The sequence below is a fragment of the Panulirus ornatus genome, chromosome 16 (genome assembly GCF_036320965.1).
Source record: "Panulirus ornatus isolate Po-2019 chromosome 16, ASM3632096v1, whole genome shotgun sequence".
In the NCBI taxonomy this organism is placed as follows: domain Eukaryota; kingdom Metazoa; phylum Arthropoda; class Malacostraca; order Decapoda; family Palinuridae; genus Panulirus; species Panulirus ornatus.
This window is the reverse complement of record NC_092239.1, coordinates 20,589,744-20,608,314: the sequence shown is the minus strand read 5'-3', so window position 1 is coordinate 20,608,314 and position 18,571 is coordinate 20,589,744. Positions and strand designations below refer to the sequence as shown.

The window sequence follows — 18,571 nt, the reverse complement described above, 5'->3', positions numbered from 1 at the left end:
TAACACACTCATTCAGCTGCTCCCAAAACGCTTGCCTCTCATGATCTTTCTTTTCATGCCCAGGTGCATATGCACCAATAATCACCCATCTCTCTCCATCAACTATCAGTTTTACCCATATTAATCGAGAATTTGCTTTCTTACATTCCATCACATACTCCCACAACTCCTGTTTCAGGAGTACTGCTACTTCTTCCCTTGCTCTTGTCCTCTCACTAACCCCTGACTTTACTCCCAAGACATTCCCAAACCACTCTTCCCCTTTACCCTTGAGCTTCGTTTCACTCAGAGCCAAAACATCCAGGTTCCTTTCCTCAAACATACTACCTATCTCTCCTTTTTTCACATCTTGGTTACATCCACACACATTTAGACATCATTATCTTGTGGAGGCTAAGGTGAAGATTTGTATGGGTTTTCAGAAAACAAGAGTGAATGTTGGGGTGAAGAGGGTGGTGAGAGTAAGTGAGCTTGGGAAGGAGACTTGTTTGAGGAAGTACCAGGAGAGACTGAGTACAGAATGTAAAAAGGTGAGAACAATGGAAGTAAGGAGAGTGAGGAGGAATGGGATGTATTTAGGGAATCAGTGATGGATTGCGCAAAAGATGCTTGTGGCATGAGAAGAGTGGGAGGTGGGTTGATTAGAAAGGGTAGTGAGTGGTGGGATGAAGACGTAAGATTATTAGTGAAAGAGAAGAGAGAGGCATTTGGACGATTTTTGCAGGGAAAAATGCAATTGAGTGGGAGATGTATAAAAGAAAGAGACAGGAGGTCAAGAGAAAGGTGCAAGAGGTGAAAAAGAGGGCAAATGAGAGTTGGGGTGAGAGAGTATCATTAAATTTTAGGGAGAATAAAAAGATGTTCTGGAAGGAGGTAAATAAAGTGCGTAAGACAAGGGAGCAAATGGGAACTTCAGTGAAGGGCGCAAACGGGGAGGTGATAACAAGTAGTGGTGATGTGAGAAGGAGATGGAATGAGTATTTCGAAGGTTTGTTGAATGTGTTTGATGACAGAGTGGCAGATATAGGGTGTTTTGGTCGAGGTGGTGTGCAAAGTGAGAGGGTTAGGGGAAATGATTTGGTAAACAGAGAAGAGGTAGCAAAAGCTTTGCGGAAGATGAAAGCCGGCAAGGCAGCAGGTTTGGATGGTATTGCAGTGGAATTTATTAAAAAAGGGGTGACTGTATTGTTGACTGGTTGGTAAGGTTATTTAATGTATGTATGACTCATGGTGAGGTGCCTGAGGATTGGCGGAATGCGTGCATAGTGCCATTGTACAAAGGCAAAGGGGATAAGAGTGAGTGCTCAAATTACAGAGGTATAAGTTTGTTGAGTATTCCTGGTAAATTATGTGGGAGGGTATTGATTGAGAGGGTGAAGGCGTGTACAGAGCATCAGATTGGGGAAGAGCAGTGTGGTTTCAGAAGTGGTAGAGGATGTGTGGATCAGGTGTTTGCTTTGAAGAATGTATGTGAGAAATACTTAGAAAAGCAAATGGATTTGTATGTAGCATTTATGGATCTGGAGAAGGCATATGATAGTGTTGATAGAGATGCTCTGTGGAAGGTATTAAGAATATATGGTGTGGGAGGCAAGTTGTTAGAAGCAGTGAAAAGGTTTTATCGAGGATGTAAGGCATGTGTACGTCTAGGAAGAGAGGAAAGTGATTGGTTCTCAGTGAATGTAGGTTTGCGGCAGGGGTGTGTGATATCTCCATGGTTGTTTAATTTGTTTATGGATGGGGTTGTTAGGGAGGTGAATGCAAGAGTTTTGGAAAGAGGGGCAAGTATGAAGTCTGTTGTGGATGAGAGAGCTTGGGAAGTGAGTCAGTTGTTGTTCGCTGATGATACAGCGCTGGTGGCTGATTCATGTGAGAAACTGCAGAAGCTGGTGACTGAGTTTGGTAAAGTGTGTGAAAGAAGAAAGTTAAGAGTAAATGTGAATAAGAGCAAGGTTATTAGGTACAGTAGTGTTGAGGGTCAAATCATTTGGGAGGTAAGTTTGAATGGAGAAAATCTGGAGGAAGTAAAGTGTTTTAGATATCTGGGAGTGGATCTGGCAGCGGATGGAACCATGGAAGCGGAAGTGAAACATAGGGTAGGGGAGGGGACGAAAATCCTGGGAGCCTTGAAGAATGTGTGGAAGTCGAGAACATTATCTCGGAAAGCAAAAATGGGTATGTTTGAAGGAATAGTGGTTCCAACAATGTTGTATGGTTGCGAGGCGTGGGCTATGGATAGAGTTGTGCGCAGGAGGGTGGATGTGCTGGAAATGAGATGTTTGAGGACAATGTGTGGTGTGAGGTGGTTAGATCGAGTAAGTAATGTAAGGGTAAGAGAGATGTGTGGAAATAAAAAGAGCGTGGTTCAGAGAGCAGAAGAGGGTGTTTTGAAATGGTTTGGGCGCATGGAGAGTGGGAAAGATTGACCAAGAGGATATATGTGTCGGAGGTGGAGGGAACGAGGAGAAGTGGGAGACCAAATTGGAGGTGGAAAGATGGAGTGAAAAAGATTTTGAGTAATTGGGGCCTGAGCATGCAAGAGGGTGAAAGGCGGACAAGGAATAGAGTGAATTGGATCGATGTGGTATACCGGGGTTGACGTGCTGTCAGTGGATTGAATCAGGGCATGTGAAGCGTCTGGGTTAAACCATGGAACGTTTTGTGGAACCTGGATGTGGAAAGGGAGCTGTGGTTTCGTGCATCATTGCATGACAGCTAGAGACTGAGTGTGAACGAATGGGGCCTTTGTTGTCTTTTCCTTGCGCTACCTCGCACACATGTGGGGGGAGGGGGATGGTATTCCATGTGTGGCGAGGTGGCGACGGAAATGAATAAAGGCAGACAGTGTGAATTGTGTGCATGGGTATATATGTATGTGTCTGTGTGCGTATATATATATATGTGTACATTGAGATGTATAGGTATGTATATTTGCGTGTGTGGACGTGTATGTATATACATGTGTATGGGTGTGGGTTGGGCCATTTCTTTCGTCTGTTTCCTTGCGCTACCTCGCAAACGCGGAAGACAGCGACAAAGCAAAATACTAATAATAATGATATATATATATATATATATATATATATATATATATATATATATATATATATATATATATATATTGTAAAGGATCACAATTTTGCACGTGATCAAGATATTCCTATGAGTCCACGGGGAAAATGAAACACGATAAATTCCCAAGTGCACTTTCGTATAATAATTACATCATCAGGGGAGACACAAGAGAGAAATATAACAGTCATTGATATACATCAAAGAGACGAAGCTAGGACGCCATTTGGTAAACATACGAGTAGGAAGAGAGGAAAGTGATTAGTTCCCAGCGAATATTGGTTTGCGGCAGGGGTGCGTGATGTCTCTATGGTTGTTTAATTCGTTTATCGGTGGTGTTGTTAGGGAGGTGAATGCAAGCGTTTTGGAAAGGGGCAAGTATGCAGTCTGTTGTGGATGAAAGGGTTTGGGAAGTAAGTTGTTGTTCGCTGATGACACAGCGCTAGTGGCTGATTCGGGTGAGAAACTGCAGATGTTGGTGACTGAATTTGATAAAGTGTGTGAAAGAAGAAAGTTGAGAGTAAATGTGAAAAAGAGCAAGATTATTTAACTCAGTAGGGTTGAGGGACAAGTTAACTGGGAGGTAAATTTGAATGGAGAAGAAGTGAAGGAAAAGAAGTGCTTTAGACATCCGGGAATAGACTTAGCAGTGGATGGAACCATGGAAGCGGAAGTGAGTCGCAGGGTGGGGGAGGGAGCCAAGGTTCTGGAAATGTTGAAGAATGTGTGGAAGGCGAGCATGTTATCACGGAGAGCAAAATTGTGTATGTTTGAAGGGATAGTGGTTTCAACAATGTTTTATGGTTGCGAGGCATGGGTTGTAGATTTGGTTGTACGGATGAAAAGAAATATACTGTATACCAAAACATTTATGACAAATATATTCCAAGAATTCCTTCTAAAATTTGATCTGAGTAAACTGCATGACAAGTCTGGAATTATTGATGTAATTCCTCTTGGAATAATGATGGCTGCAAACTCTAAAAATCTATGTAAGTCTTCTGATGACTTTTTTTTATGGCTGCCATAGTTTCCATACATCTGTTATCATCAATAATGATGACATTATGTATGTTACACATGTATGATAATTCTTACATGACAGCATGACAGTCAATGACAGTTTCAGACGCAAGCACAAGAAACATTCATATTAAATCCCCAGTCAACATTCTAACACAAGGTCCAATGCCTGTAGTACTACTAGAACGGTAGATTTACACCATACACTTATATTTATGAATATCTCACCAGTCTCATAACAGAAATACACCTTACCTCTCTTTGTTCTGTGGAAACTTGTGAAAAATGAGATCTGTTTGAGTAATCTTCCTCCGCTTGCATATTACACATGGATAACATAAGTCGGCCATTGTCAAGTTTCTTGTAAACAATGATTAGAATCTCTTGCGTCCCTTCTGTCAGACGTACCTTGACAGAGCTATTTAGTGGGGTTAAAGAATATAAAAGTGCGTTTGTTTGTCAAATCACACGTCAAGAGAGCCACTTTTCTATCTATCATTTACAGTCTTTGTTCACGCCGGGTTCAAGCCTTTGAGGGGGTGAGGGGCACGAAGCGCCAGGTAGCGCACTAAATGATGAAAAATAATAATAACAGCTATCATTCTCAATGCCTGGTATTTTCTTTGTTATTATTATTATTACTATTATTATCATTATTATTGTTATTATTAGCATTATTATTATCATCATCACGTCATTATTATCATTATCATCACAAAGTATTGTGACTGAAATAGCCCAATCATGTTCACAACTAGCTTAGATATATTACGGAGCCCGGAAAGTAGCAAGTGGCAGATTAGAAATTGAAGTAGAGTGTAGGCTTCATAAGGAACATAATCCAAAGTTTATAGTTTTGAGAATAATCCCCTACTTTCCGCGGCGGGCCGTAGCACACGCCAAGACAAACTTCGGTCATTACCACGCTATTTCTAGCAGTCACCGCTATTATTGACATAAGTTCCTTCCATTTTTATTATATCATTCATGAGTAAATTAAGGCCCACATCATTTGTTCCTCGGCTGTTATATCATTATCGTATGTATTTTTTTTTAGCTTATAGGTACATAATATAAATCCAAATCATGTTAGGCTACTGATCTGGCGAGAACGTTACACAGAAATTATATTTTATTTCCTTTGGCTACGAACCTTTTCTCGTTACGTCATTTTTGCTTTACAAGCTCTTCTGGACGCAACTTAATCAAATAAGCACAAAGTTTGTTATTTTGGTATAACTGGGTTAATCTTGTCATATTTTGGGGTTTTGTTTCACTGATACAAGGGGACAGTTCGTCGGCAACACATTCCATCCATGCGACTTCAGACGTATCCTCTCAAGAACGTACAGCCAATCAAGTATCCGGATTCTTTCTCTAATATACGGAGTAAGCCGGATTTGTTATGATTATTTGTGTAAGATACCCAAGCATAACAAAAGTACAAAAGCACATGAAGAAGGTAGACTTTTAAGATTTTGAGTTACTGAGAATCTCTCTAATGAAGACCTAGCTTTATTTTCAAAACAGCCAGCTTCAGATTCATTTGTAAGTAATGTTTATTTGTTGTGGGAGAACGATTTACTTGGTTCAACTTAATGTTTCGCTAACTTTGAGATGGGAAAATTCTATGTATTATTTCGCACTTGTACAGTTTTTCCAGCATTAACAAGGTAGCCCTAGGAACAGACTATCAAAAGACTTCTTTCATTCACACCCAATTTCTCTCTGTCGTGTAAATGTACCGGAACTGAAAACCCACTTCACACAACCAGGCCCAACAGACCTCTTCTTAGGTTACCCCTTTTTCAAGTGCCCCAACTTAGTCTATTAATACCGCAGGATAGAGTGAATCAGGGCAATAGGTTATATACAACGTGCGACTTACTGTCATTAAACTTAACCAGGGCTAATGATGCTTGGTGTGTAGGTTGGGGGTTGTAGTTGTGGTGTAAGAAAATGTATGGGAATGAGTGGGGTCTTTTCTCCGTCCATTACTGGCGCTACCTTGATAACGCAGGAGACGATGAACATGAACCTCCCAAGCCCAACCTATTTTGGTAAAAGTTTAGTCTACCTCTGCATCATTATTATCTGTGGATATTGAGTAATTTTGTTCTACAATGTGAGTGTTGATTTGAATATGGAATGTCAGTTATGGAGCATGATCAGAAGCATTATATTCTATTGAATATTATTAAATAAGGCAATAGTAGTAAGCTTTATGTATATAAGGTAATATATGGGGCTAAGAAGTGTATTAAGTAATCAATACACTTTTGAAAAAAATAGGTGTTTGAAAACCTCCTCTAAATGTTTTTAACTCATCACTCACAGCTCTGTGTGAATTTACTAAGCATTGCTTGTATAGTGATTAGTATAGCACAATGTTAGTGTATTTATTTAGATTAAGAATTTAATTGTTTGAATAGTGTTTTGTTTTATTACAGTATTGCATTTATATCTTAATTCTGTTGACATTAACTTCTTCCTTTAGATTTTTTCATTGAAATGCTCCAAAAGATGTATCTTTTTATTTCATTTTTTAGATATACATATAGGTAAATTAACAGTATATTTTGTTACAAATGAAATCATATTTGAAAAATATAGTATTGTATTCCTTACTGTCTAAACAACCTTCTAGCTAGAATATACTTTGAATGATAGAGGAAAAGAGTTAGATATGAAATTTTTTGTGATTCTTCAAAATGGATGATTATGTTAGTGTAAGAATGCTTTGAATTGTATGACTGTATTCTCTTTATAAAACCCCCATGCATTTCCTGAATTTACTGCTTGTTAAACCTTCAGAATCTCTGGAAATGTTTGCTATCTGTTGTCTGGCAACTGTTTGATTCAAGCCATTCTGAACTAAAGTCATTTCACTGAATGTAACTAAAAGATCTGTCAGATTAAGTAAACATATCTCTTATTAGAAAGGGTAGTGAGTGGTGGGATGAAGAAGTAAGAGTATTAGTGAAAGAGAAGAGAGAGGCATTTGGACGATTTTTGCAGGGAAAAAATGAAATTGAGTGGGAGACGTATAAAAGAAAGAGACAGGAGGTCAAGAGAAAGGTGCAAGAGGTGGAAAAAAGGGCAAATGAGAGTTGGGGTGAGAGAGTATCATTAAATTTTAGGGAGAATAAAAAGATGTTCTGGAAGGAGGTAAATAAAGTGCGTAAGACAAGGGAGCAAATGGGAACTTCAGTGAAGGGCGCAAATGGGGAGGTGATAACAAGTAGTGGTGATGTGAGAAGGAGATAGAGTGAGTATTTTGAAGGTTTGTTGAATGTGTTTGATGATAGAGTGGCAGATATAGGGTGTTTTGGTCGAGGTGGTGTGCAAAGTGCGAGGGTTAGGGAAAATGAGTTGGTAAACAGAGAAGAGGTAGTAAGAGCTTTGCGGAAGATGAAAGCCGGCAAGGCAGCAGGTTTGGATGGTATTGCAGTGGAATCTATTAAAAAAGGGGGTGACTGTATTGTTGACTGGTTGGTAAGGTTATTTAATGTATGTATGACTCATGGTGAGGTGCCTGAGGATTGGCGGAATGCGTGCATAGTGCCATTGTACAAAGGCAAAGGGGATAAGAGTGAGTGCTCAAATTACAGAGGAATAAGTTTGTTGAGTATTCCTGGCAAATTATATGGGAGGGTATTGATTGAGAGGGTGAAGGCATGTACAGAGCATCAGATTAGGGAAGAGCAGTGTGGTTTCAGAAGTGGTAGAGGATGTGTGGATCAGGTGTTTGCTTTGAAGAATGTATGTGAGAAATACTTAGAAAAGCAAATGGATTTGTATGTAGCATTTATGGATCTGGAGAAGGCATATGATAGAGTTGATAGAGATGCTGTGTGGAAGGTATTAAGAATATATGGTGTGGGAGGCAAGTTGTTAGAAGCAGTGAAAAGTTTTTATCGAGGATGTAAGGCATGTGTACGTGTAGGAAGAGAGGAAAGTGATTGGTTCTCAGTGAATGTAGGTTTGCGGCAGGGGTGTGTGATGTCTCCATGGTTGTTTGATTTGTTTATAGATGGGGTTGTTAGGGAGGTGAATGCAAGAGTTTTGGAAAGAGGGGCAAGTATGAAGTCTGTTGGGGATGAGAGAGCTTGGGAAGTGAGTCAGTTGTTGTTCGCTGATGATACAGCGCTGGTGGCTGATTCATGTGAGAAACTGCAGAAGCTGGTGACTGAGTTTGGTAAAGTGTGTGAAAGAAGAAAGTTAAGAGTAAATGTGAATAAGAGCAAGGTTATTAGGTACAGTAGGGTTGAGGGTCAATTCAATTGGGAGGTGAGTTTGAATGGAGAAAAACTGGAGGAAGTGAAGTGTTTTAGATATCTGGGAGTGGATCTGGCAGCGGATGGAACCATGGAAGCGGAAGTGGATCATAGGGTGGGGGAGGGGGCGAAAATTCTGAGGCCTTGAAGAATGTGTGGAAGTCAAGAACATTATCTCGGAAAGCAAAAATGGGTATGTTTGAAGGAATAGTGGTTCCAACAATGTTGTATGGTTGCAAGGCGTGGACTATGGATAGAGTTGTGCGCAGGAGGATGGATATGCTGGAAATGAGATATTTGAGGACAATGTGTGGTGTGAGGTGGTTTGATTGAGTAAGTAACGTAAGGGTAAGAGAGATGTGTGGAAATAAAAAGAGCGTGGTTGAGAGAGCAGAAGAGGGTGTTTTGAAATGGTTTGGTCACATGGAGAGAATGAGTGAGGAAAGATTGACCAAGAGGATATATGTGTCAGAGGTGGAGGGAGTAAGGAGAAGAGGGAGACCAAATTGGAGGTGGAAAGATGGAGTGAAAAAGATTTTGTGTGATCGGGGCCTGAACATGCAGGAGGGTGAAAGGAGGGCAAAGAATAGAGTGAATTGGAGCGATGTGGTATACCGGGGTTGACGTGCTGTCAGTGGATTGAATCAAGGCATGTGTATGGGGGTGGGTTGGGCCATTTCTTTCGTCTGTTTCCTTGCGCTACCTCGCAAACGCAGGAGACAGCGACAAAGCAAAAAAAAAAAAAAAAATCTCTTATTCTGGAAACTATATTGACAGTCAAGTTATTTTTTTTTTTTTTTTTTTATACTTTGTCAAGTTATTAAGTTATTAAGTTATTAAGTTATTAAGCTGATGATTATATTGGACTGATGGGAAGTGGCAAAACTAGGTCTTATTTTGTCTTCAAATTTTTCTCAGATTATCTTTGTAGGAGTATAAGTATAGATATAGTATTGCAACATCATACTATTGTAAACTGTTTGTGTTGAGAGAGAGAACATATGTTTGTCAGATAAAGAAAAAGTGCACTGAGGTGATGTACAATAGATTTTCACGTGATCTGATGTCAGCAAGCTAGACCATAATAGTAAACTAATTGACAGTTTTGGTACATCTCAAACTCTGATGTGACTAACCTTACTAGATTAGATATGTGATATAACATACTTTTCTGGAAATTTCTGTTAGGTCTCAAACTTAATCCAGTGGGGTCCAGAGGATTGGTTAGAGGCTGAATTCTGTTAGAATCCAAGGGATTTTAATGTCCTGTACAAGACTGATTATTTAAGTTGTATCATGTACAGTGTAATCTATCCACAAGGGTTACATTGGAAAGATTTTTTATCACAGACTTAAACCCCCTTGTAACACTGGATTCAGTGGTTTTAAAGACAGATTTGACTTGCAACAAGCTTTCCAGGAATGTAACCCCATTGTATGTTGAGAACCCTCCCATAGTGTACTTTGAAGTCCTCTAAGTAGAAGATCTTGGTTTTAGGATGAAAAGATTGTATGCTTAAGGCTGGAATTTAGATAATTGGAAAATATAGCAAGTCTGTAATGTTATGAGAGCAGTAAGTGAATTAGAAAGTACTGGTTGGTGAGACACAAATTTTATGCTGGATGACATCAGAGTTTGGATATTCAAGGTCTGTAAGACATGGAACAGGTTTCTGATGTTGGAATAAGCTCCTTTAGAATGGTATCAGAGATGTAGATTGCACTTGGAGATGTGAAAATGATTGGTGAAAATGTATTCAGATTGTTAGGTCTTCAAGAGACATTGGTATTTGGAGATCTAGCAAGATAGTTTTCAGCAAATATCAGTTTAAAGTGAATATATTTGGTGAAAAGTATATCTTATGTAAAAGGTACAGTTAAAGAATTGAGTGTTTTTTCTGCAGTCTAAAACCTTAAATTTTACTAATCCACATTGTGCTCTGTTGTCTTACTATGATTATATTGGCAAATTGTTGGAACCATTTCACTGAAGTACCTTTTGCAAGATGCCACTTAGCAATGTAACCTAAATTTTACTTCCTTTAAACAAAAGATTTGTATTCTGTTTAGTGAGTTGTTCCAACCAGTTGGCATTATCAGGACAGTTTTATATCTTCCTAATATTCAGTGCTGTGCAGGCAAGGCAAATTTAGCACTGATTCTGCAAATTTTTGACTGTATATCTTGTTATATGCTAGTTAGAAAATACTTTCCCAATAGCTTGCTGTACTGCTTGCATACTTTCCTGCAGGAAGGCCTGTAGATTCCTGTCATTAGCTAGCTTTTTGGTCAAGAACTAAGAGAATTCATAGTGAGGGATAATGATTTTGTAAGTTATTTTTATGGGCGCTTATTGGCTAGTGTATGAATCAGTTGTTTATGTTATATACAGAACAGTATACATTACTTTTGTAGTTAGGATGCCTGTGTTAGGATCCAACTCCATTCTTGAATAGGACAAATTAGCACATGTCCTTGAAGGACTTTTTGTCAGAGTGCAGGAATTTTTTTTTTTTTACTCAGAAATTACTTATCTTTTTAAGACATTAGAGAGTAACAACTTTGATAGCTTGTGACTAATTGCAGCTGTTACATATGACCGTAACTTTAAAACATTTCCAGATCTGCGAGTATGGCAGAAGAAGCTGTATTTTTGGCTTCCGTGGAAAGCCGTGGCCCAGGAGACCTGCAGCACTGCCTCATACCAGCTCCACTCTTAGTCGAAATTCAAGGGACAGTTGGTGGCTATATTCAGATCAGTCTAACCAGTGATGTTTGTCTTATTTGTCGTGCTATACCTGTGATTGATAGTTTTTCAGAAATGGGTTATCAGGTTATAGCTTGTAACTGTGTGTGTACTGGTATGACTGACAGCAATACAACTTCAAAAACAGGAAAATATATGATCAGAACTTCACAGATAACATCTTTGAGATCTGTGGATGTGAAGGATATTAATGTAAATGTTATTTTCAACTCAGTTGAAGATGTGCAGAAATACCGAGAAGATAAAAGACACTTTGAAGATTTTATCAAGAATATACTTAGTTTTTATGGTGTCATTAATAAAAGCAGAATACATTGTCAGAATAACCCTTTTGCAAAATTGTTGGGTATATCAATGATTATAATCGAGAATAGTTCCCTGTCACCTGAAGAAGTTGGTATCATAACTCCTAACACTAGCATATCCCTCAATGGTGTTGAAAGTGAGGACAGACGTAAGATGACTGTGCAGAATAATGTCAACTTGGGTGGATTAGACCAGGTTCTAGCCTACCTTCGGAGACTTGTTGTAGAACCTTGGGTGAGGCAAGAAGAATTCAATAAAGCAGGAGTTTTATATCCTTCTGGTAAGATTATATTTCTTGCATTGCTTTAGATTCATACTTAACAAGATGGTTCATTTTATTTCGGTCCTTTTTATCATTTATGGTTTTTAATGATAAAAGTAGAATTTTTGCCCTATGTATCCTTTATCAGTAATTTTCATCTCTGTTATTCTCTATTGATTTCCATTCATCTCTCTCTTTCATAAGATGAATAATGTTATTCTTATATTTATTCATTCACAGTGTCCCTAGCTGTCATGTGTAATGCACCGAAACCACAGCTACCTTTCTACATCCAGGCCCCACAGACCTTTCCATAGTTTACCCCAGATGTTTCACATGCCCTGGTTTAATCCATTGACAGCACGTTGACCCCAGTGTACCACATCGTTCCAGTTCACTCTATTCCATGCATGCCTTTCACCTTCCTGTATGTTCAGGCCCCGATCGCTCAAAATCTTTTTCACTCCATCCTTCCACCTCCAGTTTGGTCTCCCGCTTCTCCTTCTTCCTTTCACCTCTGGCTCATATATCCTCTTTGTCAATCTCTCCTCACTCATTTTCTCCATGTGTTCAGACCATTTCAACACACCCTCTTCTGCTCTCTCAACTACACTCTTTTTTATTACTACACATCTCTCCTACCCTTTCATTACTTACTCGATCAAACCACCTCACACCACATATTGTCCTCAAACATGTCATTTCTGACACATCCACCCTCCTCTGCACAACCCTATCTATAGCTCATGCCTTGCAACTATATAACATTGTTAGAACTATATTTCCTTCAAACATACCCCTTACAATATATTTCCTTCAAACATACCCACTTTTGCTCTCTGAGATAACGCTCTCGCCTTCCACACATTCTTTACCGCTCCCAGAACCTTCCACCCCTCCTCCACCCTGTGACTCACTTCTGCTTCCATGTTTCCCTCTGCTGTTAAGTCCACTTCCAGATATCTAAAACACTTCACCTCCTCCAGTTTTTCTCCATTCAAACATACCTCCCAATTAACTTGTCCCTCAAACCTACTGCTCTCATTTGCATTTACTCTCAACTTTCTTCTTTCACACACTTTATCAAACTCAGTCACCAACTTCTGCAGTTTCTCACCCAAATCAGTCACCAGCACTGTATCATCAGCAAATAACAACTGACTCACTTCCCAAGCCCTCTCATCCACAACAGACTGCATAATTGCCCCTGTCTCCAAAACTCTTGCATTTACATCTCTAACCACCCAATCCATAAACAAATTAAACAACCATGGAGACATCATGTACCCCTGTCGCAAACCTACATTCACTGGGAACCAGTCACTTTCCTCTCTTCCTACAAGTACACATGCCTTACATCCTTGGTAAAAACTTTTCACTGCTTCTAATACCTTACCTCCTACACCATATACTCCTAAACCTTCCACAAAGCATCCCATTCCACCCTATCATATGCCTTCTCCAGATCCATAAATGCTACATACAAATCCATCTGTTTTTCTAAGTATTTCTCATATACCTTCTTCAAAGCAAACACCTGATCCACACTTCCTCTACCACTTTTGAAACCAATCTGTTCTTCCCCAATTTCATGCTAAATAATTTTTTTCCTCATCCTCAGCCATTTCTCTATCTTTATCCCTCATCTTTGCAAGTACCCTTGGATTTTGGTCCTCAGTTTCAACCTCTTGTCTTTACTTCTAGTTTTTCATCCTTATATTTCCATCCATATATTTTCTTTGCCCCCTATCCCACAGTAATTTCTCTTGGGGATTACTTATTCTAAGGATGTACATATTTCAATTTACATGTCATCTCTTATCTCCTTACCTCATTCATAATTTCTCATTAAGTGACATAGTCTGTCATCTGTTTCTTGCTTTCCTTTATTCTTTCTGCTAAATGTTGTTCCTGTTCTTGAATTCTTATCACCAACTTATCCACCCTGTTGTGTCTAGCCTACTTGTCCATCAGTTCATATTTGCTTTGCTTTCCTCAATCTCAGACATCTAAATCTCAGTTACTAAGTATCTTTCTGTGTGGGGTTGGTTTGTCCTGTAAAGCTTAAAAGATATCTTGGAAATCATGGGGTTAGAAACCTCTTAAACTTGGGGTTAGGTAAATGCCTCTTACCCCTTATTAACCAACTGTTCAGCCTTCAACAATCTTGATTCAGCATGGGTCCACCCTCTAATATATTGCGATCTTCACTTAGTGATGAATATCATCATTCCATGACTCTTATCATCAACGTACCTCATTATTTTTCAGATCATCTGAGAGGCAATAGCATGTAGTTGGGCAGGTGTTTGCTTGCATCTCTCGCCCTACTACACATAAGTATCCTTTTCAGATTCAGTTAGGGTTTGGTGTATTATGTAATCGAAATCTTGTTTACTTGGATGATTGTATGGCATTCTTTAATATTAATGAGTTACTTCTGTTCACCTGATATACTTAAAAGACCATATATACATGGTCTAATGTATTTTGAGTAACTAGTGTATACAATATGCATTCAATGCGCTGTGTGATAGATGCACTCTCTGTCTAGTTCATGTGTGTGTTTATGTGTTATTTCTCATCTTTTATTTTGTGTTGTCTTTTGGCTGTTTTTCATTGCATTGGAGGCATTAAGTGTAATGATCACATCCAGGGAAAATACACAGATATTGGTACATGAACAGTAATGTCTCAGAGTGATGTTGCTGACTCAAACTGTAGGGCTGTGCTCTCCAGAGTTGGATGTTAATCAGTGAAACTTCCAAGTCCACTATTATGTTTTTGTCACATTGACCCAGGCTGGTGTTTCGGGAAACAAGAGGTTTCCTTAACTCAATCCTGGTGGAAGGGAATTTTTCTTTTCACAGAGACAGTGTTTTACAGTGTTAGGAGTATTGGGAGCAATCTGAGAATGAAAAATTTCTCCCACCCCCTATTCATGGTATGCAGGTTGGAATCATATGGCCAATGAAATGTAGCTGTCCTACACCTCAGCCACTTCTGCACCCTAAATCAGTAAGGAACAAGGGCCACCCCAAAAGCAGGAACAAACAGTAATCTCTTGTGGGCCAAGCTTTTCATGTAAAAGATTGTCGTTTTTATAGAAAAGCTTATTGTTTGGGTCATATTTGGGAGATATTTTACCCCTATTCTAGGTTGTCTTGAGTCATTTGAGAATGTTTCATTTGCTTTTACGTGCTGATTAGGAGTTTTGAGGTAGGAGCCAAGTCGAATGGTTTCAGGCTGAGGTAAGGAAATAGTAATTGCCAGCATATCCATTTTGACACTGGTTACCAAAGAAGTGCTTTATCCTTTTAAGATTTTTTAGGCTGAAGAAGGGAAATGATAATTGCTTGCAGATTCATTTTGACACTGGTTTCACCAAAGGAGTGTTTTTTTATCCCACCTTAGATTTTTAGTACTCAGTTTTTAGCAGATGTCCATAACCTTGAGCTTTTAGTGTACCATGGGGATCTTTTAAGAACAAGCTCTCTCTCTGGATCTCTTCATCATTTTTGGGATATACAAGAGATAGATATTAACTCTCTTTTATTATTCAGATATTTATTATACTTGATTGCCAACCCTGTGTCAGCGAGGCATTGCCAGGAAATAGACGAAAAAAGGTCACATCTCACACTCAGTCTTTAGTTGTCAGGTATAATGCTCCTTATCCCCATCCAACCCCCACAGACCTTCCCTCATGTTTCACAAGCCCTGTTTCAGTCCATTGACAACGTCTACCCCAGTATACCACATCGTTTCAGTTCGCTCTTTTCCTTGTCTTCCTTTCACCCTCAAGTATGTTTAGGCCCTGATCACTCAAAATCTTTTTCACTCCATCCTTCCACCTCCAAATTGGCCTCCTGCTTCTCCATGTTCCCTCCACCTCTGACACATATACGCTTTGTCAACCTTTCCTCATTCATTCTCTCCATATGTCCAAACCATTTCAACACACCCTCTTCTACTCTTTCAACCACACTTTTTATTACCACATATCTCTCTTACCTTTTCATTACTTATTCGATCAAACCACTTCACACCACGTATTGTTCTCAAGCATTTCACTTCCAGCACGACCACCCTCCTCCGTACAACCCTATCTATAGCCCATGCCTTGCAGCCATGTAATATTATTGGAATTACTATTCCCTCAAACATACCTATTTTTGCTCGCCGAGATAGCGTTCTCTCTTTCCACACATTCTTCATTGCTCCCAGAACCTTCTATCCCTCCCCACCATATGACTTACTTCAGCTTCCATGTTTCCATTTGCTGCCAAGTCCATTCCCAGATATCTAAAATGCTTCACTTCCTCCAGTTTTTCTCCATTCAAACTTACATCCCAATTAACTTGTCCCTCAGCCCTGCTGAACGCAGTATCCATGCTCATATCCATATTAACTCTCACCTTTCTCCTTTTGCACACTTTTCCAAACTCAGCCTCCAACTTCTGCAGTTTCTCACTTAAATCAGCCACCAGTGCTGTATCATTGATGAACAACCATTGGCTTATTAACCAGGTCCCCTCTTCCCCAACAGACTGCATACTCTCCCCTCTCTCGTAAACTTGCATTTACCTCCCCAACCACCCCATCCATAAACAAATTAAACAACCATGGTGACATCATGAACCCTTGCCGCAGTTGGACCTTCACTGGGAACCAATCACTCTCCTCTCCTCCTGCTCATACACATAACTTACACCCTTGATAAAAACTTCTCTGTTTCTAGCAGCTTACCTACCATACCATTTATTAAGACCTTCAACAAAGCATCTCTATCAACCCTATCATCTGCCTTCTCCAGATTCATAAATGCCACATACAAATTCATCTGTTTTTCTAAGTATTTCTCACATACATTTTCAAAGTAAACACATCCTCTACCACTTTTAAAACCACATTGTTCCTCCCCAATTTGATGCTCTGTACATACCTTCACCCTCCCATACAATGTTCCAGGTACACTCAGCAAACTTATTCCTCTGTAATTTGAACATTCATCTTTATCCCATTTGCCTTTGTACAGTGGCACTATACATGCATTCAGCCAAGCTTCAGGCACTTCACCACGATCCATACGTACTTTGAATATCCTGACCTACCAATCAACCACACAGTCACCTCATTTCTTAATGAATTCTTAATCATTTCAAAAAATCCCAGTAGTATACTGAAATTAAATGATTGACCTTTCAGCAATGTTTGGTCTGTCCAGGCAGGATTAAAGGCCCACCATCAGGATTCTACTCAGTGTCAGTTATGTGTTAGCCATCATGATTAGGATCAGGTTAGTGCATGACAGAAGATCGTTATACAAGAAAAAAATGAGATCAGTTCAAGATCAGTGTTTTTTCCTAGATAGAAGTGGATATATAGGATTTGTGTTATCTCCTAAAAAGTATCATTCAGTATTTAGGAAGCTTAATCTCTATTTAAATTTCATCGGGCTCAACTTTTCAGGCCTTAACCCTACCTTCTGTGAAAAGGTTGAGTTTTACCACAACAGAACCAAGAGCCTCTGTCTGACCCTAGCAACCACAAGAAGTTACTGTTTCTTAGCATAAGGGGATCACATTCTAGTGCTTCTATCAGGGGACTGCATCAACAGAATTTGTGTTTTTTAATAGTTCCAGTAAGAGAACTCAGTACTCTTTTTGAGTTGATGGTCATGAAAGGTCTCTGTTTTAAGGATACTTGTTAGTACATGATCAAGTATTCATCAAAAATTGAAATTATTGATTTTACCATTTATTTTACTTTTTTAGGAAATGGCGAATAGTATGAAAGAAAGAATATATATATATATATATATATATATATATATATATATATATATATATATATATATATATATATATATATTTTTTTTTTTTTTGCTTTGTCGCTGTCTCCCGCGTTTGCGAGGTAGCGCAAGGAAACAGACGAAAGAAATGGCCCAACCCACCCCCATACACATGCCTTGATTCAATCCACTGACAGCACGTCAACCCCGGTATACCACATCGCTCCAATTCACTCTATTCTTTGCCCTCCTTTCACCCTCCTGCATGTTCAGGCCCCGATCACACAAAATCTTTTTCACTCCATCTTTCCACCTCCAATTTGGTCTCCCACTTCTCCTCGTTCCCTCCACCTCCGACACATATATCCTCTTGGTCAGTCTTTCGTCACTCATTCTCTCCATGTGCCCAAACCATTACAAAACACCCTCTTCTGCTCTCTCAACCACGCTCTTTTTATTTCCACACATCTCTCTTACCCTTACGTTACTTACTCGATCAAACCACCTCACACCACACATTGTCCTCAAACATCTCATTTCCAGCACATCCATCCTCCTGCGCACAACTCTATCCATAGCCCACGCCTCGCAACCATACAACATTGTTGGAACCACTATTCCTTCAAACATACCCATTTTTGCTCTCCGAGACAATGTTCTCGACTTCCACACATTCTTCAAGGCTCCCAGAATTTTCACCCCCTCCCCCACCCTATGATCCACTTCCACTTCCAAGGTTCCATCCGCTGCCAGATCCACTCCCAGATATCTAAAACACTTTACTTCCTCCAGTTTTTCTCCATTCAAACTTACCTCCCAATTGACTTGACCCTCAACCCTACTGTACCTAATAACCTTGCTCTTATTCACATTTACTCTTAACTTTCTTCTTTCACACACTTTACCAAACTCAGTCACCAGCTTCTGCAGTTTCTCACATGAATCAGCCACTAGTGCTGTATCATCAGCGAACAACAACTGACTCACTTCCCAAGCTTCCCAGACTTCATACTTGCCCCTCTTTCCAAAACTCTTGCATTCACCTCCCTAACAACCCCATCCATAAACAA

General features: G+C 39.4%; 1 protein-coding gene across 1 annotated transcript; it reads left to right on the top strand.

Moving 5' to 3' along the window:
* The first annotated feature begins 5,463 nt into the window (after window positions 1-5,463).
* Window positions 5,464-17,407, top strand: LOC139754187 (uncharacterized). The gene is made up of 3 exons (XM_071671398.1): window positions 5,464-5,643; window positions 10,995-11,725; window positions 16,916-17,407. Exons 2-3 carry the CDS (start codon window positions 11,005-11,007, stop codon window positions 16,942-16,944), a joined length of 750 nt encoding a protein of 249 aa, XP_071527499.1. The 5' UTR covers window positions 5,464-5,643; window positions 10,995-11,004; the 3' UTR covers window positions 16,945-17,407.
* The last annotated feature ends 1,164 nt before the right edge of the window (window positions 17,408-18,571 follow it).

Excerpts from the sequence above, each read along its gene's own strand:
- LOC139754187 (XM_071671398.1), top strand. The coding sequence starts at position 11,005 with ATGGCAGAAGAAGCTGTATTTTTGGCTTCCGTGGAAAGCCGTGGCCCA. Across the intron at positions 11,726-16,915 it reads AGGAGTTTTATATCCTTCTG|CAATGTTTGGTCTGTCCAGG; the intron begins GTAAGATTATAT and ends TTGACCTTTCAG.